The following is a 24,947-nucleotide window of genomic DNA, read 5'->3' on the forward strand; positions in this document are numbered from 1 at the left end:
ATCAAGAGACGGCTATTAAAGGATCTTGATTGGGGGCAACAAAGCTGTCGTTTCTAGTCGTCCTCAAAAGACAATAGTCACCGTATCGATTCGTACCCTTCCGGAGCCACTTGGGTAGCCAATAGGCCCGTTCTACCGTCGCCCAGATCTTGTCCGAGATCAGTGATGAGGGAGGAGCATGACTTGAGCCAGCATCTAGGAAGTCGAGGCAGAGGACACGGTCCCACTGATCAGCATTGACGGCGTACCGGGGCTCGTATGTCGGAGGAGGCTCCGCAGAAGGATGTGCATAGCGATGGGGATGATCGAGATCGACGATGTAGTCGCATGTGTCGACGTGAACGTAGCGATCAGGCTCTTCAAGGTTCATGTCATTGAATCCTGATGGAACGGCCCTCGTAATCCCTTTCCAGGGCCAAGCCCAGCCCAACACATCATCGAGCAAGCCGAGTTGAGAGACGGTCGCACCTTCGGCAGTAGAACCAGACGCAAAGTGCTTGGGAAGTTGACCGTTGAATTCTGACTTGATAAAGTCCACACGGACGCCATCGGGAACGAGGTAGTGCGTCGGAAAGCGGTACCATTCCTTTCCGTAACAGAGCCTGATGGACTCCCCTTGTTCAGCGCTGCCAGTGTTGGTCTTGAGCGGCGAGAGATCCACACTTGGTTCCTCGGCCTCTACACCAGACGAGCTATAGAGAATCCTTGCGCCCTGCGCCAATTTCTCCTCCCTCGTCCGCACAGGCTCAAGCCCCGCTGATATCCGCTGGCGCACGATAGGCGTTTGCTCTCCCGGAAAGCGTTGTGCGACAACACGAGGCAGCTCATGGCGCGAGAAGAAATCGAGGAGAGTCATGGGTGCATGGTACGAGTGGGCGACATGGAGAATCCTCGAGACGTTGATGAGCGCGCAGACACATACTATCGCCGCTGTGCACAGCGAGAAGAGCTTTGTGCGAGATGCCTGGGAGAAAGAGTGAGGAGAAATGTCAACGAAAGGAGAGGGAGAGAGAATATATGAATATTACTCACTTTGTAGGTTGACTTTGTACACCTGGTGTAGACCCGTTCCAGACAGCTTCTGAAAAGGTAGATTGACACTGCGGCGTTGAAGCAAAGCAAAGGATACGCTGGGAACATGAAGCGCTCCTCTTTGTGCGCCTGAGACGTCAAGAGTCCCATCCACAAATACTGAGGCAACAACCGAAGGGTCAGGAGTAGCGCTTCCGAAGAACCTTGAAGGCCATCGGGGTGTCCCTTTTGTATGGTTTTGGACGTTGATTCGAGGGGCTGCAGGCGTCTTCGATCGACGATGAGGGTGAGACCAAGGGCAGGAATGCTCAAGATGGACAGCAGCAGAATTGGTCCGAAGTTCAATGTGAGGTTGAGCAGGTAAAAATACCATGGTTCGACGCCGTAAAGATCTGGACCTGCTCCCCTCCTGGCCGAAAGGATGTTGTAGACCACGATATTGACGGGGACAAGGACCGGCCTTCCGTACGCGAGCGTGTCTATAAGGATGAGTGGCACGGCAGACAGAGCTGCGACGGAGGCGACCTTGACTCCACTGATAGTCCTTGCGATCCACAGATTTGTCAACCTCGAAGTCGAGACCAAGAGGCCGCTCGCCAGAAAGATTTCCTCGAAGACAAACGGCACCGATAAGAAGAGCGCAAATGGCCAACCCCACAGTGTGCCGAGCGCAAAGGCCCCTACTGCACCCAGAAGTCGGTACGGAGGTGTCGATGGGAGGTTGACGTTGGAAGGAAAACGCTCTTTTGCTGACCTCGATGGGTAGAAAGCGAAAGAGAGGGCCAAAGTAGACGTGTACATCACAAATGTTGAGGGTAGAAGAGCTTTGATAGCAACGTCAGTGATTCTGTGCACCCTCGTCTCGCTCAGAACGCTCACCTGTTGAAGCCTCGTACATGCCGGCGGAGCACAGCAGCAAGGCAAGCATATACCTTGCCACCCTAGGATTGACGACTTGGGCGACTGAGCGAACCAAAGACGCCTCGCAGAAGGACGAGGTGAATGCGAGTGTCATTCGAACGGCGAAGAATGCAGAGCGCTGCTATGACTCGTGAGCATGTCTGAACATTGAACTGATCGGCCCTGCTTACCTTGTCCGCGTGGAAGAGACCGACAAAATAGCGTGCGACGGGCAAATATTGCAAAAGGTAGAGCCAGGAGCGGATTGCAAAGGCTGGGGAGTACTCCCATGTCTCAAATGCGCTCTGAGATGAACCGAGTGGGCGAGGTGGGTGGCTAAGGAGGTGGAGAGGCTCCCAGTAGTTGAAGGCTGTGTACGCATATGTTGGCGGGCTTGAAAGCAAAGACTTCAAGTCGACTCACTCTCATCACAGTCCGGAATACCCGAGTACATTGCCGACATGACACGGACCAGCAAGAGCATCCGAAAGCTGGTGCCCAGACTGGGTGTCCATGGCGCTCTTTGCTGGCTGCGATGCTTACAATCGTTAGATTCGAGTAGAGGAGCACCAGCGGGAAGCAGTACTTACACCCTCGTGTAGTCCTTGAGCAAGCCAGGGTGCAGAGATCTGCCAGTGTGCATTCCAGCATCAGATAAGCGACCCGGTCCAGGCCCTGGAACCTGATCGCCGCCGCGGCGAGGAGTATGTCCACTTGTCATGAGGTCCGCCGTTGGCTGTGATGGCGCTTCCAGGAAAAAGAGAACAAGTCAAAAGCAGGGTCGGCCCGTGCGAAATGTGAAGACACGTGGCTTTGCACTGTGCTTTGCGCTCCCATAGCTACAGAATACAATCAAGTACCCTCCCCATGAGCACCCTGCAGACTAAAAACAGAAATGAATTCGCGAAAATGCACGGGGCACCTGTCGAATTTCACAACGGTTGTTGAAACACGGCTGCGAAACTCGCCTCGACGATGGTCTGGTGGAACTCGTTCACAACGTCAACAGTGCCATGTCGTCGTCGTCGTCGTCGTCGTCTGCTGTGCCCGTGTCGTCAGCGGCGGGCGGCGCCGCTGGCTTGACGCCCGCCACGCAGCCGCGCATCAGCCGCTGGGTGGGCGCTTTTCTTCGAGCAGTCCTCATGCCCCTCATCGTCTTTGGCATTCCCGCCTGGCCGGTCCTCGGTGTCCTATGCGCTGGTGGGTCCCACCTCGTTGTTCTTGCCCCGTCTCACCCCTGCTGACTGTCCGCGTGCCTCTCCTCTGGCAGTGCCCGTCATCGGCATCGTGTGAGTGTGCTCTTGCGATCATCTTCGGGCTCACGCATGCCAAGGCTCACTTATTTCTCCCCGCCACAGCACCATCCCCCTGTTCCTGCTCCTCACCGTCCTGCTCCTCTACGCCATCGCCTGGTTCTCCTACCTCGTCCTGGCCCAGGCCGACCCGCCGTCGTCGTCGCAGTCGGGCTACCTCGGCGGCTACCTGCCCTTCCTGCCCTTCTCGCCCGTCCGATGCCTCAAGATCAACTGGGCCACGCTCCTCTATGCCACGGCGGCTGCAAAGGTGGCCTTGCCTGCCGTGTTTGACTGGTGCTACCGCCGAGTCATGGTCCTCGGCACTCAGGGCGGCGGCGGCATCGTGCGCGAGAATATCCTCTACGGCTCCCCCTACCCAAACCGGCGCCTCGACGTCTACGTGCCTCCGCTGCGTGACTCGGGCCTGCCCACCTCGTCGTCGTCCACAGCTTCGCTGCACAACCTGTCCAAGTCGAGGCATCGCAAGCACTCGACGCTCTTTGCAGAGCCCTCGTCTTCGGACTTTGTCCACGCCCTCGACGCCGACCCGAGCCTGGGCGTTGGTGGTGGCAGAGGGACACGCAGTGCGCCAGGAGCGCCTGCGCTGCCCAAGGCGCCCGTGATTGTCTTTGTGCCCAGTCCGATCCCGCCGCTGGGCTGGACCAAGAAGAGGGTATGTTCATACTCACCTTGCAGCTCGGCAACGTGGTTCGACTGCTGAGCTGACGAGAACCATCATCTCTCTTTCGCAGAAAACGTATCTGCAGCTGGCGCTTCGGCTGAGGCGCCAGGGCTACTGTGTCTTTGTACCCGACATTGTGAGTGTGGAGCGAGCCTCTTCATTGGTGTGTGTGTGCGTTAAGCAGCCCGCTGACACGCGCATGAACTTGTACAAAAGACGTGGTACCCAGAGGCAAGGGTCAAGGCCTCGGTCATCGACCTGCGCCTCGTCCTGCGCTGGGTGGCCGACAACTGCGCGCGGTACGGCGGCGACGTCAACCGGATCCACGTCATGGGCCACGGCATGTCTGCCCATCTCATCATGCTCACCCTCACCCAGGAGGCCGTCGTCCTCAGCCGCGAGGGCCATCTGGAGCGCGAGTACGAGCGCCAGGAGGAGTCACTCAATGCGACCATGATGCAGCAGCAGCCGCAGCAACCATCTCACTACTACCGACACCAGCATCAGTACTCCAACAGCGGCGGCGACCCTACCGAGACGGGCAACAAGGAGCGCGGCGAGGCCGAGCTGGCGACGGGTGAGCAGGCTGCTCAGCAGCGCAGGCGCCTGGCCGCGTCCGCTGCCGCGAGGAGCATGGCCAAGCCGACGGTCGATGAGTCCGTCGATGACAACGCCTGGGTCGATGAGGCTGTAGACGAGGCGTCAGTAGGCGATCTGCCGCCGGGCGCTGTCATGAGCGGCGTCTCGAACCCCGAGGCCAGGCTGGCCAGCCAGCTCGGCCACGAGGGCCCAGTCCCCTTTCCAACAGCAGCCACGGCAGCAGCAGGAGCAGCATCGCAGCCCTCCTCAGGCGACGGGCGACACCCCAATGGCACATCTAGCAACGCCGCCGCCGCCGCCGCTGCCCGGCTCGGCCAAGCAGGCCCCTCGACGGCCATCTCCAATGGCCTCCGACGCGTCGAGATCTACGAGGCTCACGTGGAGCTGCCGCCCATCGCCGGTGTCATCCTCCTTGCTGGCGTGTTTGATGTCATCAAGTGCTTCCGCGGCGAGTCTGACCGCGGCGTCGAGCACCTCTCGTCGCTCCGGCGCAGCTGCGGGCCCAGCCACACAAGCTGCCTGCTCCACTCGCCAGCGCACCTCCTGTATGCGGCCAAGAACCTGCTCGACACGTCGCTCCTCCCGCCCAAGTTCCTCCTCATCCACGGCGGCAAGGACGCCGTCGTCGACATTTCCCAGTCGACGCTCCTCAAAACGCTCCTCTCGGGCGTCGGCGTCGAGCAGGTCAAGCTGCGCGCCTACCGCGAGCTCGGCCACGCAGAGGCCGTCGCCAGCCTCTTTGTGGGCATGGGCAAGGCTAGCACCCGCTATTCGCGCCAGATCATGACCGACATCTCCGACTTTGTCACCCTGTAGCAGACGCAGGAGCTCTCAGTCTGCCCTTGCCCCCTGGGTCCGGGTCCTCTCTTTTTCTTTCTTTCTCTTTTCGATACACTGTCACATTCTGGAGCTAGTCAATATGGGCTTTAATAGGGATCGTTCATCATATTGTCTCTCTGTGTATGTGTGACATTGTCTTAAGTCTGAGAAGGGTAGGTGACGTCGGTGCGCCGAGCGATGCCGATGCGTCGCGGGCCGTCGGGCTGCGCACCTGGACCATAGTCGAACGTGACGGCGTAGGAGCGGAGAAAGACGGTGCCTAGCACTACGAATGTTTCTTCGAAGCCCTGGATTCTGTGACGATCGCAGCGGGTCAGTTCAGGTCAGGTCAGGTCAGGTTCGATTGTAAGAGAGAGGGAGAGGAGAAGAAGCTCGTCTTTGAAACCCACGCTGAGAAGCAGAGACCTTCACGGCCGCTGGTCAGACTCGGCGGAAGCGGGTCTTTTGGAAAGAAGACAAGATCCGAGGCGGGGATCGAAAAGGTGGTGTGGCCGATGCCGAAAGAGATAATCGGGGCTGGTGGAGGTCGCGGCGGTGGTGGCGGCGAGGACTCCGACGACGACGACGGATTGCGGTCGGCACGCGCGTCGAGGCCTGTAGCGCAGGGGATGGACCAGCGACCAAGCTCTTTCACAAAGAAGGCGCCGGGAATTGCGCCATTGAGGAGCGCAGCGGCCTCGCGGGGCAGTGAGATGAGTGCTGAGCCTGTATCGAGGACTTTGGTGGCCTCGTTTCTCAGCTCAGTGGCACTTGGTTTGAATGAATGCTGTCATCCACGACAAGTGCTCACTGTAGTTGACGGGCTCGTTGATCTTCCACTGCACTGCTTCTCCATTGATGAGCAAGGGTGCCTCGGCCGCAAGGAAGCCGCCCCAGAAATCGTGTGCATCGCTGGGGAACCATTCGAAGCTGTCCTCACGGTGTCCCATGACGGCGGCCAGGTCCACGTCGCCAAAGGTGATGCGTCCACCGAGGCCCACGCCCGTCCTTCGGTCGGCCTTGACGAGCGTCAGGCTGAGAAAGGGCCGGTACAGGTGTCCTTCACGTACGAGAAGCTCCATGGGCGAGACGGTGCTACTGCGCATGCGCGGCGTTACGTAGGACGACGGTGCGAAGCTGTGTTCCTCCATCAGCGTCCGTCCTGACTTTGTAACCAGAAGGCAAGAGACCCCCTACTGCACTCGTACCCCATGATGCCGTCGAGCTTGCGCTGTGACGCAACGGTGTCCTTGACGATGTCTGTCGCGACAATGACGGTGGCCTGTCTGACCTTCAGGTCCGGCGTGGTCTGCGACAGCGACACGGTGTCGGAACCCGCGTAGCCACGCAAGCCACGATTCCTTGCGCCATACTCGAGCGTCACCTCATCGCCTGGCTGACCGCGCGGCACACGCACCGACTCGCCCGTTCCCCGATTCACCGTCCGGTTCGCGTATGTCTCTGATGCTCCCGGGTCAAAGAAGCTGTGGTTCGACGCAAAGCAGCACGTAGGGCCGTACGCCCATGTCTCCCCTGTTTCGACAGATTGCATTCAGCCTGCATCAGGGACAAACAACGCTTCCCACACTGACAAGAGCCTGTGTCGGGAAGTAGGAGCACCCGCTGGCCGGGCGTTCCGATCCACACTTCGATGAGGTACTAAGTGCGCCAACGGTCCTAATTTAGCGCGCTTCGCCCAGGCAACAACCAATTGAGAACACAAAGAGAGGACAAAGGCCTCACCTCGTTGTCAGCTTCTGTATTGTCAACGTGGGATACGCCTGTGCCAGTCCTCATGCGCTGTTCTGTCTCATGGTTGTGTCCGTGCGCGTCCACCTGCATCAGACGACGGTGAAGCTGCTGATTTGTCCCTTTGCCCGTCCTCGACTTGTGCCGCGATCGTCTGGGCTGATGGTGTCCACCCACGTTGGCGAGTCGAGAAAAGTCGGGAAAAAGGCACGCCTTGGCCTGCGGTGCTAGCTTGTTGCTCCGGTGGTCCTCGTACGGAAAGAGTGCTCCGATCGGCTTGGTGACCAGCTGCGCCTGGTTCTGCTGAGTGGCACGCGTGAGCGAGGCGGTGTGCCTGGACGCGCGACCGGAGGAGAGAGGATCGGAACGGGCCGTGGCGTCGACGCCAGTGCGAAAACCGAGTACGGATAGCATAATACTCAACACAGCGGCCAGCACCATTGCCGACGACAACAGATGCGCCTTTAGCGCGCCCACCGTCATGCCACTACGAACGTCCTTCGCGAAGAGCCAAAAACAAATGGGGAAAAAACAAGAGGGAGCTGCACTTTGAGAGAGAAACCAAAGTAAGCACAAAAGGCCCAAATAGGGGGCAAAGTTGACATTCAGCAAGCGACGGAAAGGAAAGGCCGAAAGTGGGAGGAGGGCGGAAAAGGGGAGGAGCCGCGCTCGCCACATCGCTCGTTCCTGCCGCGTCCTGCCACGCTGCCGCCGTCCTTTGAATGAAAAGATAGCGGAGCGTGAAGATTCACGGCCAAGCTGAGTAGCTTTGTTTCAGGAACACTGCTGATGCAAAGGCCACCCGCTTTTTCAACTGAATGTTGGTCATGATGAAGTCTTCGCCGCCACGCCTCCCATGCATCGTGAAAGATGCTTGCTATGCACGGAGCCGGCATTCCCGAAACCAAATATACCACCCTCGTACCAATCACCACGTATCTGGTTCTCTAACCAAATGAGATCTGTTGAAGCCCGGGTCGTCTGCGACAATTCGCCTTCTCATCCTATCAAGTGATGCCACCGTGCGGATACTAAATTGATGAGGAAGAGTGGCGTCTGAAAGCAGCTCACAGGCTCTTTGTCACCGTTTGACAGTGGCCGGCCGACAGTCCGTCAGGGCCTTCGCACCGAATTAAAGATAACGCAATTTTGGCGCGCTTGGACTTCCGTTGACCGCCCATTCTTTGAAGCATTGACACTCGAAACTCGACCTTTGGTCGCCCTCGGTGCGTTGTCCGCCAAGCGGGTCGAGTTCAGGGAGGAAGCGACAACGCAAGTCGTATCGTTTTGATAGAGAGGTCTGTTCGCCCGTCATCTGAGAAACAAAGAAGCAATCGCTTCTGTACCGGACAAAGCCCCGATGTATACCTTCTATATGAAATGCAATGGTCTTTCTTCGGGGATAGATCCCTGCTCGTGTTATCATGAATATCATCCATAAGAGGCACCAGGGCTTTTGCTTCTTGCTGCGCTGGAGACTGCCGAGCCCGAACCTTAACAGAGATACGGACCGATAGCATCTGAGTTCCGTGGGCAGTCCTCCTGCAAGATCTCACCGAAACAGTGGGAGCACGCATGATCGTTGAGGCAGAGAGGAAGCGCTGCTCGCGAGTGAGAAGAGGGGGCCGAGTGGGGCTGCAATATCTCAGTCCTACGTCCTCACGTTAGGAATAGTCGACCCTCAAGATTGCTCCATAGCGCTTGGCATTGGCTTCCTATGGTATTAAAGGAGCTGAGAGCCAACCCATCTCTCGGGCGTGTCGTCCCAGAACCGACAGCGAGAAAATGGACGGCATCGACTCACTATTTGTCGAGCTCGACACCGACCGCGACGGTTTCATCCACATTGCCGAGCTGGGCGACCACCTTTCCGACGTGTATAAACTCCTCTTTCCGCATCACGACGAATCTCTGACCAGAATCAAGGCAGTCCATGCTGCGCTTTTGCCAAACGACGCACAAGTAATGCTCGATCGCGACGCGTTTCGTCGGTTGGTCGAGCGGCAATGGACGACACCGAGTGAAGAATCCGAAGAGAAGAGAGCGCTAGGCTACACCAACGTCTTTGAGCGAGATCTGTCGTGGCAGTCTCGAATTGCGGCCAGCTGGCGCCTTTCGGCACATCGCTACCTCTTTGTTCTGGCAGTGGTCGCCTGCATCTTTACCAGTGCATTCGCCAACATGCTCAGGTATCTCCGCGACGAGGAAGCCATGCGTGCTTTTGTGAGTAAGCACCGAGATCATTCGGAGGAGGAGGGACATCACAGCTTTCTGACCGTCGCAGAAACAGGGACCGGGCATCGTCGTGAGCAAGGCGGCTGCGGGAGCACTGTACCCGACGCTGTTTCTCATGGTCATCTCCATGTCTCGTTGGCTGCCCACGTATGCAAAGCACCGCGGCATCCTCTCCACTTTCATCAATTGGGATCGCAGCAAGCCATTCCACATCGCCATGGCCTCTCTTACCGTTGTATTTGCAACCGTGCATGCGCTCGGTCATCTATTTGGCTCCTACCGCCATGCCGCTCGCGCTTCTGCTTCCGATCTGGCACCTTTCATACAAAGTCCGACTCCGACAATAAAGTATGCAAGTCTGATGAGGCTGCTCCCTTCCCCCAGCGGCCTGTTTGCACTCGCATTTCTCTACACTATGGCGCTATGCGGTCTTCCCGTGGTGCGTCGCCGGCAATTCGAGCTGTTTCAGCTCTCCCATCTCCTCATGTATCCATTTTGTGAGTTGTCTGAGCCGAGTCTTTCCCCTGCCCTCATCGTGACGCTTACTTGGGCATTAATTGTCGTGCCTTTAACAGTCGGCCTCATGATGGCTCACGGGACGCTCCGCCTGCTCCAGTTCCCCATCCTGGGCATCGTATTTGCCCCACCAGTGCTGCTCGTCCTTCTCGAGAGACTGCATCGTTCCGCGTACCGAGGCTTCTTTGTTTCTCACACAGCCGCCCTGGACATCGTCGACGCCACGACGGTCCGGCTGACCTTTGACAGCAGCGCAATGCCATGCTTCGTGCCGTTCAAGGCGGGGCAGTATGTGCTGCTACAGGTTCCGCAGATCAGCCGGTGGCAGTGGCATCCCTTCACCATTTCCAGCTGCCGCGGTGGAGTAGAGGAACAAGACCAGCAGGAGGTGACGCTGCACATCCGCACCACCGCCGGTGACTGGACGAGACGACTGCGCGAGTTGGCTAGTGCCGATGGAACTGCGACGGTGCGCGTCGGTCTCGATGGGCCTTTTGCGGCGCCTTCGGACGTCTTCTATCGCTACGACCGTACCGTCATCGTCGGCGCTGGCATCGGCGCGACGCCCTTCAGTGCGATCCTGCAGGACCTGAGCCATCGATGGCGCGCCGAGGTGGACCCTTGGAGGGAACATGAAGCAAAGAGAGCTGCTTACCGCCTGAACCAGCTTCAACGTGGGCTCAAGCGTATCTCTTCCAGTCGGGCAAGCTCGGTGACGGGCCACACCGTCGACATTCCTCGCTCTCGGCCAGTCACTTGGACGAATTTACCAGCCTCTGTACTTTCGCAGTGCTCCAGTCTCGCCTCGAGCGGCAACAGCCGTGCGTCTTCGTCGGTTGCGCTCCCAACACCCGTATATACCGTCGACTTCCACCCAAGTAGACCAGGTGGGCCACCTGACTCACAGCTGCGTGAAACACCCCCCTCACCGCAATTCAGCATCAAGCTCGAGCCGGGTCAATCTTCTCTGCAGCGCAGTGTTCTCTCTTGGGTGCTCCCCACTTCTCGTCCCCGGACTCCCTATTCGGTCGACACGGCGCACACCACCCTTCCCACGCCGTCGCCCAAGCGCGTCGATTTCGTGTGGACCGTTCGACAGGCCTCAGATCTCGACTGGCTCCTCCCGACGCTGGCCGAGGCGACACAGGATCTGCCAGACTGGATCGAGGTCCACCTGCGGCCCTACGTTACCTCTTCTGCTTCGTCTTCAATAGGGCCAGCAGCACTCGTCGAGGCGGCCATCGATGGAGCCGTGTTGCCAGTGCCCGTTGTTCGAGGTGCACGACCCCACGTGCCTGCACTCCTCGACGCCCTGCACGCAGACCTCGTTGCACAGCAGCCCGTGCGGCGTGGGCGGTGCGACGACATCGGCGTCCTCTTTTGTGGGCCAGCTAGCCTGGAACTCGAGCTTCGCGAGCACTGCGCCCATCTCACCTCGCGCGCCGTCCAGGACGGCAGTGGTCATCGCTACTTCTTCCACGCAGAGGCTTTCTAGTCATCCACAACCACCTCTCTTTTCATTCTCTCTCTCATTCTGTTTCCCTCTTGATGAATCTTTCTACTTCTAGGGATATATAGTAGATGGTGCATGCAAATTTCCAAGATATAAAAGACTCTACAGAACCGCCTCGTAGAACTGCCGGAGGGCTTTCCAGTACCCCTGGGCGTCGGCGCGGAGAATGTCGCAGTGGGGTGCGCTCTCCCAACGCCGAAAGGCCACCACGGGTGCAGGAGCTGACTTGTCCTTGCTACTGTCACTCTTCAGCGTGTCGACGGGCAAGGGGCCCTTTTGGAGCCCGCTCGTCTTGGCTGCCTCGTCGGCGTGCTTCTCGACGGCCGTGTACTTGATCAGCTTGTCGGCCTTGCTGTAGAGATAGAGGCGGGGCGGGAAGACATCGCCCTTGGCGGCGTCGCCGGCAGCGAGGGCCGACCAGCGCGCCGGGTTGTTGAGCTGGTGGCGCATGACCTCGCTCCACGACCGGCGGCCCAGCAGGCGGCGGTAGAGGAGCAGGAGGCCAAAGTAGAGCCAGACGGACCACCAAGCGGCGCTGCGGACGAGCCAGCTGCGGCGCGCGAGGGGCACCGTAAAGGCCGTTGCGCCCGACGACGGCGTCGCGATGCCTGGGCAACAGTCGAGCACCTGAGAGAGCACGGCGGGGTGGCCTGTCGTCTGAGCCAAGATGGGCAGGAAGCGGGCCAGGTTCGTCGCACCGCCGTCCGAGACTTGTATGAGGGATGCGTCAGTTAGTCATTGTCACACAAAGCAAGGAAGAGCCACACAAAGAAGGCATATAGAGATGAAGAGCACCACTCACACGTGTGGATGATGACGCCACGCGGCACTCGCGCAATGCTCGAGTCGCTGTCCTGCTCGTCGCTCTTCTCTTTGCTCTCGCGCGCGAGGCTGTTCTGTGCATCGACATCCATGCGCAAGCCCGCCTGGCGAGCACTCGCCTCGAGCCCGCGCTCCTGGTCGCGGAGCCGGTCGCGCTGGGCCATGCGCGTCTCAACCTCGGCCAGCACCTCGCCGACGCGCCTGGCCGTCTTCTGCTTGGCCGCCTCGGCTGCCATGAACGCAGAGCCCGTGGAGAGCTGCAGGACAATCGTCGAGTCGGGAAATAGGCGGGCGTAGGGCGCGGCGTACTTTGCGACGATGCGCAGCGGCGCGTCCATCCATCCCTGGATCAGCACCGCCGCCGGCGCCGGGCCACGCGACGTCGACACGGGCGCCAGGCCGTCGTCTTGCTGCTGCTGCTGCTGCTGCTGCTGCTGCTTTTTCAACTCTGCCTGCTGCTTCTGTCGCTCCCTGATCGGCGGAGGCCGGTAGACGTGGACGAGGCTGTCGAGCGCCTCGAATTCAACAGCCGGTGCGCCGCCGGGCGCGGCTGCCTTTGCGGCTGGCGGTGCCTGCGCCTGTGTCGCCATGTTTCGCTGCAAAGTGCTCGTCTGTCCTGCCCTTATTCCTGGGTTCGTGTTCTTCGTGAACGTCAGACGGGCCAGTCGACAAAAGAGCATGTACTGGATGAATGCACCACGGGGGGTCCCAGCTTTAGCGTGGTCCGGGGACGCAATTATTGTTTTGTTGCTGCCTCCGTCGGCTATCGGAACCCAACTTGGCCGGCAGCGCCAGTTATCCAGCGCGGTTGTTGCTGCTCTATGCAGGCACGGGCAGATCGGGTGTCCAGATTCGCCAAACTGCGCTTTCCTTGTCTTGACGTTGACTCTGGTGGCGTACAGATCGGCGCTCGCTCAGAAGTCGTAGCCATCTCATCGCATTTGATACCTCTATCTCCCCTGCCTCACTTATTCCCCATGAGTGATGACGCTCCCTCTGCACGGCTTGTGGGCCCGAGCGAGACGCGCCTAAATGACCAATGCGGGCCCTGAACTAAATCCCTGTTTTTAGTTTTCCATTTCCAAAGGGGGGGGGGGGGGCGTGACGGGCTGGCTGGCTGATTGATCGCATCGCATCGCATCGCATCTCATCACACCGCGCACGCACGCACACACTCCCTCACGACTCACCTCTTGTTGTCGTTGCCACGCCACGCCACGTCATGGACGGCTCTACGGCTCTCCCTGCCGCTGGCTTGTCGACGAACACGGCAGTAGCAGCAGCAGCAGCAGCAGCAACAGGAGGCACGCCAATGAAGACGGCCGACAGGGGAAGTGGTGGCATCAGCAGCGGCGGCGGCGCAGGCAGCCTAGGCAGCGCTGCGCAGGATGCAGCCCTCAAGAGCCACGTCCGGGCCATGCTCACTGGCGCTTTGTGTCCCGACGTGCGCATGACCGCCTTTGGCCGCGTCTACAGCCTCCACCGCGCCTTTCTCGTCCAGTCGTCATTCTTTGCTGCCATGCTCAACGGCGGCTTCCGCGAGGAGAACATCAAGATGGACATCTTTGCGCACCGTGGTGGTGGTAGTGGCCGCCATCGCGATCGCGATGGCGACGAGGGCGATGATGAGGATGGGGAGGACAGCGGCTTCGAGGATGGTCGAGGCGGCGGCGTGCGTGCTAGCGATGACGACGACGACGGCGTCATCCACCTGCGCTTCGACGACCCCAACATCGCCCGGCCTGCGTTCGAGTACTGCGTCACGACCCTCTATGGCTGCGCGCCCGAGCTCGTGCTGCCCGCCTGGGCGTCGCCCAAGCCAGACTCGCCCTTCACGGCGCACTTTGTCCACGGCGAGAACGGCGACCCTTCCTCGTCGTCATCGTCGCTGGCCTCGTCGTCGCTCGCAGCATCGTCGTCGCTAGCAGCAGCACCGTCGCTGCTCCCCAATAGCAGCAGCACGGACCCGTCAGCGGTTACGACGCCCTGCCATCCGGCCACACCGCGCTTCCTGCTCTCGCTCCTCGCCACGTCCATCTACCTCGGTATCCCTGCCGTCACGGCACGCGCATACACCCTCGTCCTCTGCTCCCTCACGCCCTTTACCGTCGCTCACTACCTCGGCTTCTCGCTCGGCCACGGCATCCAGGGCGCCATCGCGGCCAGCCACGCGGCGAGGCGGCCCGACGCCCACCTTCCCGCGCTGCAGCAGCAGCAGCACGCTGACTGGGAGCTCAGTGGGCCTGTCTGGGGATTTGAGTCTATGGGTAAGCCCATGGCTGCCTCGACGACGACGGCGACGGCGACGAAGGCCGCCAATCCGCGTGACAAGATCCACCAGCAGGCCAAGCGCCAGCGCCAGCGACAACGGCAGCAGACGCCCGACGACGAGGCGCTCACGGGCGTGCACCGGTTGTCGCTTCGCGAGTCTGGCGGCAGCACTAAGAACATGAACAACAGCAAGAACAGCAGAGAAGTCAGCAAAGAAGACTTGGACGAAGAAGAAGAGGACGAGGACGAGGAAGAAGAAGGATCTCAGGCCTCGGTGACGGGCGCCAAGCGGAGCAGCACGGCCGAGTCGCACAGCGAGCCCTTCTACGACGCCGCCAAGACGCCGGCCGAGTCGCACAGAGAGTCCTTCTACGATGCCACCAGGGCCCCGCCGCCGCCGCCGCTAGACGACGGCGGTGCTGGCGGTGCACGCAGCAGCAGGCCGAGCCGCCGAGGAGCGCGCACGCAGCAGCGGCTGCCCAAGCCACGGTACCAGTACGGCCGCGTGTGCAACAAGATCGGCGAGGCCTGCGCGTCCTGGCTCGCCCGCTGGGGCTCCGATGTGCTCGCCGTCGAGGAGGACCTCGAGGATGCCGTCGACGACCGCTTTCCCTCGACGAGCAAGAGTCAGAGCGGCACCACCGTGGCCGTGCCCCCCGTCCCCGAGCAGGTGCGGCCATACAACCACGGCCACGTGCACCCGTCCTGGCTCACTGCTGCCCGTGTCAGTGCCATTGCTGCGCCTCGGCCAGCCGTGTGGGCCCACCCGCGCCGTGGCGGCGTGCCTGCCGACTGGGTTCGCGCCCTCGTCGAGAGCGACAGCTTCTGGATCCGCAGCGAGTGGGAGCGCTACAAGGTCGCCCGCCGCATCGTCGAGCTCCGTCGTCGCACGCGGCCCACTGCTGCCAACGAGCCTGTTTCCCCACCACAGGCGGCGACACCATCCCACCAGAAGAAGAAGGAGGGTCTTGCGCGTGGTGGCCATGGTAGCAGCAGCAGCAGTGGCAGCAGCCATGCCACGGCGCGCTTCGGCGACCCTGCTTTTGGACACAAGACCTTTGGCTTCACCACCAGCAGCCCGAGCAAGCTGCGCGCGAGCACGGCCAGCGATGCGCTCTCGACGGCCCATGCAGACGGCCGCGACGCAAAGCGGTCCAGCTCGCACATCAAGACGCGCAACGACGACGACGATGATGATGATGATCACCACGGGATTGCCGGAGACAGTCAGCGGGCGACTGACGATGACGACGGTGGCGACGAGGGCGATGATAACGGCTATGACGATAATGACGACGACGAGTATGGCAACGATGACGACGAGTACGAAGACGAAGACGAGCTGGAGGACGAGGCGGCGCAGGAGGAGCACGACGAGGAGCAGTATGCGCGCCTCTTTGCCGACGGCATCTACTACACTCACATGACCTTTCCCGAGCTCAATGCCATCTCCAAAGACGTCTCGCTCTCAACCGCCGCCACCTTTGCCCCGCTCCACGTCCTCCAGCGCGCCCTGTGGGTCCAGTCGGAGCTGCAGAACCACATCACCAGTGGCGGCAGCCTCCTGTCGCCCCCGGGACGCACCCGGCTTGGGCTCGGTGCCAGGGCCGACGACGGCAGCGGCAGCGGCAGCGGCGCCCCGCCCAGCGACAGTGACTTTATGGATGCTAGCGATGACAACATCGACGGCGGCGGCGGCGGTCTGGATCAGGCCGGCGACGGTGGTGGCGAGGGAGGTGCAAGCGCAGCCGCAGCCGCCGCAAGGGCCGACGAGGGCGCCGTCGCAGGCAACCTCGGCATCGCCAGCTCCAACCGCGAGTTTGCCAAGGCCTACGAGGCCATGCTCAGCAGCCAGGCCTCGTCGCTGGCCCCTTCGCTGGCCCCCTCGCCCGCAGCACACCGCAGCAGCAACAGCAACGGCAACAGCAGGTCGCTCCTCGCCTCCACCGTCGACACCACCCTCGGCGGCATTGGCACCAGCCCGCTCCAGCTTGGGTCTGCCGGCGGCATCGAGGGCCTCCTCGCCAAGCGCTTCTTCCCCGTCTGCATCGACGACACCATCCGCGTCGGCGATAGCCTCTCGTCGCTCGCCTCGTCTTCCCTCGTCAATGCCACCGCCATCGCTGCCGCTGCGGCCGCCGCTGCTGCTGCACAGAGGCACGACCTCGGCGGCGACCCATCCAGGCCGAGTGGACTTGCCGTCGTGCGCGACGCCCAGACGCTCGTCCTGCCCGTCGACCAGGTCGCTGCGCCCGCGCTGGCAAAGGAGACGACGAAGCGGACGCCGGCCAACTACTTTGGCCTCTCCAACCCTGTCCGCATCGGCCGAGAGCTGGCCGAAGAGGCCCTCGAGCCGAGCCGCGACGCCGACACGGACGAGGACCGCTCCTCGCTCGGTGCCTCGCACCTCGAGGGCGACGACGAGGGCGACGGCCGCACCAGCAGCGACGCCCGCCTCGGCAAGATGATGGCCTTTCGCCAGTGGACCGGCTACGAGCCCATGCGCATCGGCGTCGAGTTCTACGGCGTCGACCGCCTGGCCGAGAAGCAGCGCCTCTATTCGCCCACCTTTTTCTACGCCGGCTCGATTTGGAATTTGTACGTGCAGACGGTGCGCAAGCCCAAGGGTCTCCAGCTGGGCATCTACCTCCACCGTCAGAATCCAAAGGACGCGCTGCCCCTGGCCAGCACGCCTCCCAACCCGACGAGTGCCAGCAGCGGCGGCGCTACCGAGCATACTGACGGTGCGCTGTCGCCCGAGTCGGCTGGAGCCGCAGCGGCGACGCCCAGCACACCTAGTCGAGCGGCAAATGGCAGTGGTAGTGGCCTGTTTTACGATCCATCGATCTCGTCGCCCTTTGCTCGCTCCCCGGCAGGCAATGCCGCCAAGCAAGCCTCGTCGGTCTTTGGCACGCCAGCCCAGAGCTCCGCATCCATCTACGGCCTCTCTGCCCTCTCGCCGCACCGGCCCGTCGAGGACCAGGTGCCGTACCTGGACCAGCGCAAGGTGCTGCGCGCCTTTTTCTCCATCCACTGCCCCAGCCCACTGGGCGAGAGCATCACCTGCTTCAGCTCCCAGCCCGACCATTTCACCGTGAGCCAGAGCTGGGGGTGGAAGAGCAGCAGCCTGCTGGGCACCACGTGGCTCAGTCGCAACAGCCTCGGAAGCGCCGCGACGGGCAACGCCGAGCGCTTCCGGTGCATCTGCACCATTGGCCTCGTGTGACCGTGTCTCCCCTCTCTCTCTCTTATAAAAGTGTGATGTTCCCACTCAAGTCTTTCAATCACTCATATCGGTCCCTCAATCAGTCAATCGAATCAAATCAGTCAATTTTTTCAGTCGACTGCTCTTGAGTTAGTCGCTCTTGATTGTGTCACTCTTGATCCAGTCACCCAGGCCATCAATCGTGCGCTCGTAGTGGGGACAGGAACAAAGCTATGGCGGTCATCGTCGTCGCGCGTTAAGCCACGTGTTTTTAGTCGCCGAAAGTTTGATTCTTCCCCCCCACCAGGCACCCGCCCGCATGGATTGGCTCTTTCTAGCTAGTCGCGGCGAAATTTAGAATTTGAACCCCCCCCCCCTCCGATCTGCTGCTTCTGATGCTGATGCGCAATGATTTCTTCTGCCTTGAAATTATTTTACACTCGCTCATTTAGCGGCACAAGGGGGACGGACGGCAAACTAGAGAAATGCATGTGCCTTGCCACCCGACCACCACCCCTCCTCAGCGTTACTGATCACACAGTCCTTCCCATCCACTTCACCCAAGTGAGTCCAGTCTTCTTTCTTCTTGCATGTCTGCCCGTGCACGCTACCAGATCTCAACTCACACCCTGGTGACTCCAACAGCATGTCTTCTGAGCAGCAGCAGCAGCAGCAGCAGCCGGCGTCGCCCTCGCGCAAGGGCTTCTTTGGCCTTGGCAAAAAGGACGGCGCAAAGACGCCGCGGCACGAGGTGGCCCAGACGCCCATTCTCGAGCACGGCAACCCGCTCGAAAAGGCAAACATCCCCACCGAGGCGCGCAACCAGCAAATCGTCGGTGTCGCCGGCACTGACGTCGAGGGCGACCACTCCAAGATCCTCCTCGCCCTCGACGGCACCGACGCCGGCGACAAGGCGTTCAAGTACCTGCTCCAGAGCAAAGTTCTCTCCAAGGAGGCCCACGTCTTTGTCGCCACTGTCCTCCCCGCCCAGGTCCTCTCTGGCCCCTGGGTTGCCGGCCCCCTCGTGAGTTGTTCTGCCTCCCCTTTTCTGCTGTGTTAGTCTTCTGCTAACACCAGGCTGGTGCATCGTAGTCCATCGACACAAAGAAGCAGAATGAGCTGCTCAAGGCGCTCCGCCAGCAGGCCCTCGAGAAGCTCGAGCCATACCGCGAGCAGCTGCGCCAGGCCGGCTACCAGTGCACGCTCCACGTGCTCCACGGCGATGCGCGCCAGTCCCTCGTCCGTGTGGCCGTGTACCACAAGGTGGACCTCGTCCTGACGGGCAAGCGCACAAAGAAGGGCTTCACCGGCCTCACCTCGGGCACCACGTCGAGCCACCTCGTCCACCACTCGCCGTGCCCCGTCCTCGTCATCAGGTAGAGCATTCCTCTTCCCGTCCCTTTCTTTCGCAAATACCTGTCGTGCATCTCTTTCTCTCGCTCGCTCGTGGAACCCCACATAGATGGCCCTGGCTCGGAGCAGCACACGCCGCCTTCTCAGTCTCAGTCTCAATAAATGTCAGAATGAATGCAAATTAGAGAAGCGGAGAGAGAGAGAGAGAGAGAGGAGAGAAAAAGAATCACTTGTACTTGTCCTTGTGGATCCAGGACAGGCCCACGGTGTCGTACCCCTGGGCCTCGGCCATGCGGTAGTACATGGCGGCCTTGCGCAGGTCCTTTTTACAGCCGCCCTTGCCCGCAGCGAGGAGGGCGCCAGCCTCTGCCTGGGCATCCGAGTCGCCGAGCTTGGCAGCGAGCTCAAAGTACTCGAGGGCCATGAGCTTGTCGAGCTTGACGCCCCAGCCGTAGCAAAAGCACTTGCCGAGCTCGTAGACGCTCAGCTTGAGCTCCGATCGGATCGCCTTGAGCTCGGCCTCGCTCTTCTGCTGCACCCCACCAGGCCCGCTGGGCTTCATGAGCTCGCCGGCGCGCGCGGCCGCCTTGCTGATCCACTCGAAGCCCTTGCGCGGGTCCTTGCGCGCACCCCAGCCCTCGCGCAGAGCCATGCCCCACATGCACATGCCCACGACGCAGCCGCCATCGATCTTGGCGGAGCGCTCAAAGTAGTATGCCGAGCGCGACAGGTCGCCCGACTCGTGGTGGGTGATGCCGAGGGTGAGAAAGGCCTCGGCTTGTGATGTCGCTGCCGGCTGGCCCTTGGCACCACCACCATTGCCGCCACTCCGCCGCCGGGCATCGTCGTTGGCCATCAGGCTCGGGCTCGACACAGCGCGCAGGCCCTGCATATTGGCCGGGCGCGCCTGCTGGCCAAACGAGGGCGAAAGGGGCGTGGCGAGGGGTGACTGTATGCGCGGCGAGTGGACCGTCTGGTGAGGGCCGCGTGGCTGTTGCTGTTGCTGTTGCTGTTGCTGTTGCTGTTGATGCTGCTGGTATTGCTGTGATTGTTGTTGATGCTGCGGCGGCTGCTGATATCGCTGCTGCTGCTGAGATGGCCGCGGGCTGCTCTGCGCCTGCGCATACTCGTCCGTGTTGCTCCTCCGCGGCGGTCGGATGACCCTCGCCAGTGGATCGGCCTTCTCTGTCGATGGGCTCGGGCCCGGCTGGCTGAGCGGCCGCCGCTGCTGCTGCTGGCTCTCTTCCTGGATCGTGGCGATGCTGTCGATGCTGTTGCGCTGGTGGTCGTGCCCGTCGCGCTCGCTGCGCATGGCGCGCACCTTGTCGCTCGAGATGGTGCCCAGCGTCGAGTTGCTGCCCCGGCGGCTGTCCCACGACTCGCTGCCGCTGCTGCCGTCGAGGCGCAGCGTCTCGACGTCGAGGTCCGACACGAGCGACTCGCGGCCGTCGTGCTCCTCGATGGCCCTGCGCCGGTTCCTGCCCAGCTCGGGCAGGCCGGTGCCTGGTGGTGGTGGGCCCATGGGCTCGTTTGGGTCGCTGTAGCCGCCGCCGCCGCCGCTACCAGTTGCACCACCAATGCTCCCACTGCTCAGTCCGTAGTCGAGGTCGGGCGCAGGCGGCGGCGCGCGGCCAGCAGGGTGTCCTGCACCCCGCTGCCGGATGGTGCCGCCGTCGGGCGCGAGGATGGGCTGGTCGAGCGGCCTCGACAGTGCCTTGGATGGGCTGATTGGATGGGCAGGTGACGAGGGCAACGGTGCTGCCGAGGAAGCTGAATGCGGTGGCTCGGCGTACTCGACGACGGCCCGCTGGCCCACACCAATGCCCGGCGCAGAGAGCGGGGCCCGGAGCGTGTCCCTGCGCCCGCCTCCGCCACCGTCGATGCTGCCGCGCACGCTGCCGGCGACGCTGCCCTGCGGCGTGGGTGGCCAGACGTAGACGTGGGCGTTGCTCCTGCCGTTGCTGCCCGAGGAGCCCGACGAGGTCTGGCTCGAATAGCTTGCCCTCGGCTTGTGGGCAGGAGTGCGCACGTCGGCCTGGATCGTCGATGCGCTGTCGCTGCGCGTGTGGGCCAGCGGTGGGCGCTGCGCCGCGGCGGCAGATGTGCCAGCATGCTCGTCGCCGTCGTCGCCATCATCATCACCATCGTTGCCGCCAATGTCGCCCATCATGCTCCGGAGCGTGTCTCGCCGCGACAGCCCTGGCTCGAGGCCAAGGCCGGCAATGAGTTGGTGGTGGATGCCCTGGCTGGGCGCCGACGATCCGTTGGCGTGCGCGTGCATGCGCGAGGGCGTCAGGCTGACAATGTGCTCCTTGCCCGGCACGTTGTGCAGCTGCAGGCCGCGCGCTGCTGTTGCGCTGCTTTCTTGTCCAGCTTGTTGTTGATGCCCCTGTCCCTGCATCGGCTGCTGCTGTGACTGCTGCCCTGTCCTCTGGTATAGCCCACTGGCGCCCATGCCCTCGACGTCGATGTCGGACATGGCCATCGATGCGACGCTGTGCTTGTTTACGCCCCTCCCCTTTCTCCTCCGTCTTCTCATCCCCCCAGCTTGCCCTTCACCATCATCTTCATAGTCATCATCGTCGTCGTAGTCATCATCGTCATCGTCATAATCATCGTCGTCGTCGTCGTCGTCGCTGCCGCCCCACGCACGGTCCCACTTGCCGCCCTCGCCAAACTCGCTGCTGCGGACGGTGTCGATGGACTGGCGCCGCTTGAGCGACAGACCGCGCAGGGCATCGGCGATGCGGTCGTCGGCCAGCATCAGCGGCTCGTCCGTCTGGCCCGTGATGGTGTTGAAGCTGACGTCGGAGGCCATCGAGTCGCGAAAGGCATTGCCAATCAGGCCCGACGGCTCCCGTGCGGTGCTCCCAGCTCCAGCTCCAGCTCCAGCTCCAGCTCCAGCACCGCCCTGCTGCTCGTCAACAGCGGGCGTGGGCGTGGGCATCCAGCGGCCCTGGCTCGACAGCCGCGCGGCACGCATGTCCCGCACCAGCTGCTGCCGGTCCGCTTGCTCCGTCGACGTCACTTTTGTTGAGGAGGAAGAAGCCGAAGAGGAAGCCGAAGAGGACGAGGGAGGCGAGGGCGCAGGCCGCGGGTGCCGGATCGACGAGGTGCGCGACACCTTGACGGCCCTCTCCAGCAGCGCGCCCCGCGGTTGGGGCATCACGCCTGCCACGCCGACGTCGAGACCGCCGGTGCCATAGCCCTGCGACGGCGACGGCGACGGCGGCGGCGGCGGCCGGGGCGACTGGCCACTGGCGAGCATGTCGAGCGGCGATGTGGCTGGAAAGGCCGAGGCGGCCGCCTGGCTTCCCAGCGGCGATGGCACCATGGGCGACGGATACGAGCGGTGGTTCGCCGCCATTCCGGATCTCTCTTTTTTCGATACCTTGGCTTTCAGTTCCCAGTCTCCGAGCGTGCACCGCGGCCGTGGACCATGCTCCAGCGCCTCGACCCCTGGAGACGGACGCGACCGGCCTGTCCGAGTGGGGAAAGCGGGGCCTGAGAGAGGTCGAGGAGGGGAAGACGAGAGCGATGCTTTGGATCAGGTGGAAGAGGGAGCGCTATGCGTCAAGTGGCAGTCGCAGCAGCTGGAAGGCCTCTTGAGAGCGTACTTGAGGCAGAAAGTCAACAGACTGACGAGCGATCGTCCGTCGGTGCCGTTCTCTCTCTCTGTGTGTGTGGAAACAAGCCTAAAATAAAAAACAAAAATAAAAAAAGCCAAGCTTTCAGCCGACGTAGGAGCGCAGTAGTAGCTAGTGCGTCTGCCCAGTCCCGAAAAAGTCTTCTATGCAAGGGCCCACGTGGAATATTTGCGTCTCTGACCTGTATTAGAGCTCCCGTCGCTCGACGCCGGCTCGGGGAAGACTGGCCGAGGCGCGCACGTCCTACGCACACACACCGACACACGCCATCATATCGCTCTCTCCACCTTTTCTGCCTTTGCCTCTCATCGTCGAGCGAGCACGGCCACCGCCCGCTAGCCCGCCACGGCCGCCGCGGACACGACGATGGCAAAGGGTGTCACAGACAAGAACAAGACAGCGGCGGCCGCAGCCAACGAGGCCGAGGGCGACGCAGGCGGGGCGCCCAACTTCTTTTGCCGACTGCCCGACCGGTCGCAGAGCAAGCTGGGCGCCAGCCAGCATCCTCCTCGGCTGGCCTTTCTCCGTAGTATTGTCGAGACACACAGGCCAGGCACGTGGGTCGATCCAGAGGGGCAAAGTGACGGAGGGGCACGGGGCGACGAGGGGCAAGAGGTCATTGGAGAGGGCAGAGCGAGCAATAATGGCGGGGGCGGCGGGGGCAGCAGCAGTAGCAGCAGCAGCAGCAGCAGCAGCAAGGACAGCAATGGCAACAGTCGCGAGGCAATCGACATCGCCAGCAGCCTAGATGCGCCCAACAGCAGCAGCAGCAGCAGCAGCAGCAGCTTCGGCGCGACATCCAACAGCTCCTCGTCGCACCCGACCGAGAACGGCGACGCACATGGCAACGGCGCCGAGGAAGACCCGCCCTGGTTCTCGCAGATGGTCAACCTGCCCCACCTGCGCAGCGCGGGCATCCCCCTCATTGCGCCCGAGCAGCAGCGTAAGGCAGAGGCGTCGAGCAGGATCAAGGACGGCATGCAGAAGTCGCTCAGCAGCCGGGGCCACGAGTCCAAGTCGGCAGCAGCAGCGGCCTCGTTGTCGTCGTCGTCGTCTTCTTCATCGTCTGCTGCCGCTCTCAAGTCGCCCGAGAAGCATGGACGCCCCTTCTCGCCCTCCCCTTCGCAGCTTCAGAATCAGAACCAACAGCAGCAGACCAAAGAGGGCAGCCGGTGGATGGAAAAGGCCGATAGCCGGACAAGCATGCTCTCGTCGTCGTCGTCGGCCTCGGAGTTTGACCCTGGCATGGCCTCCTCTTCGACGTCCTCGCTGCCCCGCCACCACCAGCCCCTCGTCCGACCGCGACCGGTCGTCGCGCCGTCGGCTGTAGCCACCGACGACGGCGCACCCACGGCCGCGACACCGGCCCAGACGCTCGTGCCGCCCGACAATTTTGCCATGGTCAACACGTACGTCTACCGGTCCTCGTTTCCCAAGAAGAAGCACTTTGCCTTTCTCGAGACCCTCGGCCTCAAGTCGGTCCTTACCCTCATCCTGGAAGAGTATCCAGAGCCAAACATGCGCTTCCTCGACGCCAACGGCATCACCTTTTTCCAGTTTGGTATTCCGGGCAACAAGGAGCCCTTTGTCTCGATTCCACCCGACAAGATCGGCGCGGCCCTCGTCACGATTCTCGACCGGCGCAACCACCCGATGCTGATCCACTGCAACAAGGGCAAGCACCGCACGGGCTGCCTGATTGGGTGTCTGCGCAAGCTCCAGCAGTGGAGCCTCACGACAATCTTTGACGAGTACCGCCGGTTCAGCTACCCAAAGAGCCGGAGCATGGACCAGGAATTCATCGAGCTCTTTGACGAGCGCAGCGTTTGGGGACAGGTCGAGCGCGCCTACTTGCCCCACTGGAACGTCCTCTCCAAGGGCCTCCGTGGCCAGGGCGCGGCCATCGAGCGGGGCGCACTTGTGGAGGAGGTGGAATACGACGACGACTACTATACGGAGGAAGAACAGGGGGGAGACCCTGGCCGGCGTCGCCAGCGACAGCGACAGCGCCCTCAGCGGCGGCTCATGCCCATGCGAGGCATGTAGAAGACAGGAGCATCATCGATCTAAGAACAACGACAACGACAACGACATGTAGCATAGAAGGTAATGAAACCACCGCTCGTAATACACCACTGCTCCACGAAACCCGTGCCATTGTTGCGCGCTCGACTGCACTAGGAGACTGCCTGATGATTGAATGATGAAAATTGTGCTCGCTTGAAATCATGAAGTGGTGTTCGTTATGCAACAATGAATGAGGAGTGAGAATGAGGAGTGAGAAATGAGAAGAGAGAAGAGAGAGAAG

The 24,947-nt window shown here is 61.7% G+C and overlaps 9 protein-coding genes across 9 annotated transcripts; 5 read left to right on the forward strand and 4 right to left on the reverse strand.

Moving 5' to 3' along the window:
- Position 1: 1 nt before the first annotated feature.
- Positions 2-2,575, reverse strand: FA10DRAFT_282644 (hypothetical protein; the record flags this gene model as incomplete). Its single annotated transcript, XM_025523783.1, has 6 exons — positions 2-964; positions 1,033-1,856; positions 1,912-2,071; positions 2,124-2,302; positions 2,356-2,462; positions 2,523-2,575. The coding sequence occupies 6 exons, from the start codon at positions 2,573-2,575 to the stop codon at positions 2-4; spliced, it is 2,286 nt and encodes a 761-aa protein (XP_025380163.1).
- Positions 2,576-2,879: 304 nt separating this feature from the next.
- On the forward strand, positions 2,880-5,457 carry FA10DRAFT_263695 (alpha/beta-hydrolase). The gene is made up of 5 exons (XM_025520328.1): positions 2,880-3,132; positions 3,203-3,221; positions 3,291-3,900; positions 3,980-4,045; positions 4,126-5,457. The coding sequence occupies exons 1-5, from the start codon at positions 2,946-2,948 to the stop codon at positions 5,323-5,325; spliced, it is 2,082 nt and encodes a 693-aa protein (XP_025380164.1). The 5' UTR covers positions 2,880-2,945; the 3' UTR covers positions 5,326-5,457.
- A 29-nt stretch (positions 5,458-5,486) lies between these two features.
- FA10DRAFT_298416 (acid protease) lies at positions 5,487-7,518 on the reverse strand (the record flags this gene model as incomplete). The annotated part of the gene is made up of 6 exons (XM_025524595.1): positions 5,487-5,643; positions 5,739-6,066; positions 6,140-6,465; positions 6,537-6,861; positions 6,921-6,987; positions 7,072-7,518. 6 exons carry the CDS (start codon positions 7,516-7,518, stop codon positions 5,487-5,489), a joined length of 1,650 nt encoding a protein of 549 aa, XP_025380165.1.
- Positions 7,519-8,862: 1,344 nt separating this feature from the next.
- Positions 8,863-11,323, forward strand: FA10DRAFT_282647 (hypothetical protein; the record flags this gene model as incomplete). Its single annotated transcript, XM_025523784.1, has 3 exons — positions 8,863-9,300; positions 9,368-9,809; positions 9,888-11,323. 3 exons carry the CDS (start codon positions 8,863-8,865, stop codon positions 11,321-11,323), a joined length of 2,316 nt encoding a protein of 771 aa, XP_025380166.1.
- Positions 11,324-11,359: 36 nt separating this feature from the next.
- Positions 11,360-13,090, reverse strand: FA10DRAFT_263696 (hypothetical protein). The gene is made up of 2 exons (XM_025520329.1): positions 12,144-13,090; positions 11,360-12,051 (listed from the first exon to the last, which is right to left on the reverse strand). Exons 1-2 carry the CDS (start codon positions 12,751-12,753, stop codon positions 11,444-11,446), a joined length of 1,218 nt encoding a protein of 405 aa, XP_025380167.1. The 5' UTR covers positions 12,754-13,090; the 3' UTR covers positions 11,360-11,443.
- A 170-nt stretch (positions 13,091-13,260) lies between these two features.
- FA10DRAFT_263697 (hypothetical protein) lies at positions 13,261-17,763 on the forward strand. Its single transcript, XM_025520330.1, has one exon. It carries the CDS (start codon positions 13,386-13,388, stop codon positions 17,658-17,660), a length of 4,275 nt encoding a protein of 1,424 aa, XP_025380168.1. The 5' UTR covers positions 13,261-13,385; the 3' UTR covers positions 17,661-17,763.
- A 395-nt stretch (positions 17,764-18,158) lies between these two features.
- FA10DRAFT_247020 (adenine nucleotide alpha hydrolases-like protein) lies at positions 18,159-19,184 on the forward strand. Its single transcript, XM_025519436.1, has 3 exons — positions 18,159-18,203; positions 18,285-18,663; positions 18,732-19,184. The coding sequence occupies exons 2-3, from the start codon at positions 18,286-18,288 to the stop codon at positions 19,017-19,019; spliced, it is 666 nt and encodes a 221-aa protein (XP_025380169.1). The 5' UTR covers positions 18,159-18,203; position 18,285; the 3' UTR covers positions 19,020-19,184.
- A 40-nt stretch (positions 19,185-19,224) lies between these two features.
- FA10DRAFT_220244 (HCP-like protein) lies at positions 19,225-19,812 on the reverse strand (the record flags this gene model as incomplete). The annotated part of the gene is made up of 1 exon (XM_025518543.1): positions 19,225-19,812. A coding segment is annotated over one exon (588 nt), but the record flags the coding sequence as incomplete, so codon positions are not given.
- Positions 19,813-24,013: 4,201 nt separating this feature from the next.
- On the forward strand, positions 24,014-24,502 carry FA10DRAFT_220657 (protein-tyrosine phosphatase; the record flags this gene model as incomplete). The annotated part of the gene is made up of 1 exon (XM_025518546.1): positions 24,014-24,502. A coding segment is annotated over one exon (489 nt), but the record flags the coding sequence as incomplete, so codon positions are not given.
- Positions 24,503-24,947: the final 445 nt, after the last annotated feature.

This window comes from Acaromyces ingoldii (genome assembly GCF_003144295.1).
Source record: "Acaromyces ingoldii strain MCA 4198 unplaced genomic scaffold FA10scaffold_1, whole genome shotgun sequence".
Taxonomy (NCBI): Eukaryota; Fungi; Basidiomycota; class Exobasidiomycetes; order Exobasidiales; family Cryptobasidiaceae; genus Acaromyces; species Acaromyces ingoldii.

Excerpts from the sequence above, each read along its gene's own strand:
- FA10DRAFT_263696 (XM_025520329.1), bottom strand. The coding sequence starts at position 12,753 with ATGGCGACACAGGCGCAGGCACCGCCAGCCGCAAAGGCAGCCGCGCCC. Across the intron at positions 12,052-12,143 it reads TGGCGTCATCATCCACACGT|TCTCGGACGGCGGTGCGACG; the intron begins GTGAGTGGTGCT and ends CCCTCATACAAG.
- FA10DRAFT_263697 (XM_025520330.1), top strand. The coding sequence starts at position 13,386 with ATGGACGGCTCTACGGCTCTCCCTGCCGCTGGCTTGTCGACGAACACG.
- FA10DRAFT_263695 (XM_025520328.1), top strand. The coding sequence starts at position 2,946 with ATGTCGTCGTCGTCGTCGTCGTCGTCTGCTGTGCCCGTGTCGTCAGCG. Across the intron at positions 3,901-3,979 it reads TGGGCTGGACCAAGAAGAGG|AAAACGTATCTGCAGCTGGC; the intron begins GTATGTTCATAC and ends TCTCTTTCGCAG. Across the intron at positions 4,046-4,125 it reads GTGTCTTTGTACCCGACATT|ACGTGGTACCCAGAGGCAAG; the intron begins GTGAGTGTGGAG and ends CTTGTACAAAAG.
- FA10DRAFT_247020 (XM_025519436.1), top strand. The coding sequence starts at position 18,286 with ATGTCTTCTGAGCAGCAGCAGCAGCAGCAGCAGCCGGCGTCGCCCTCG. Across the intron at positions 18,664-18,731 it reads CCTGGGTTGCCGGCCCCCTC|TCCATCGACACAAAGAAGCA; the intron begins GTGAGTTGTTCT and ends GGTGCATCGTAG.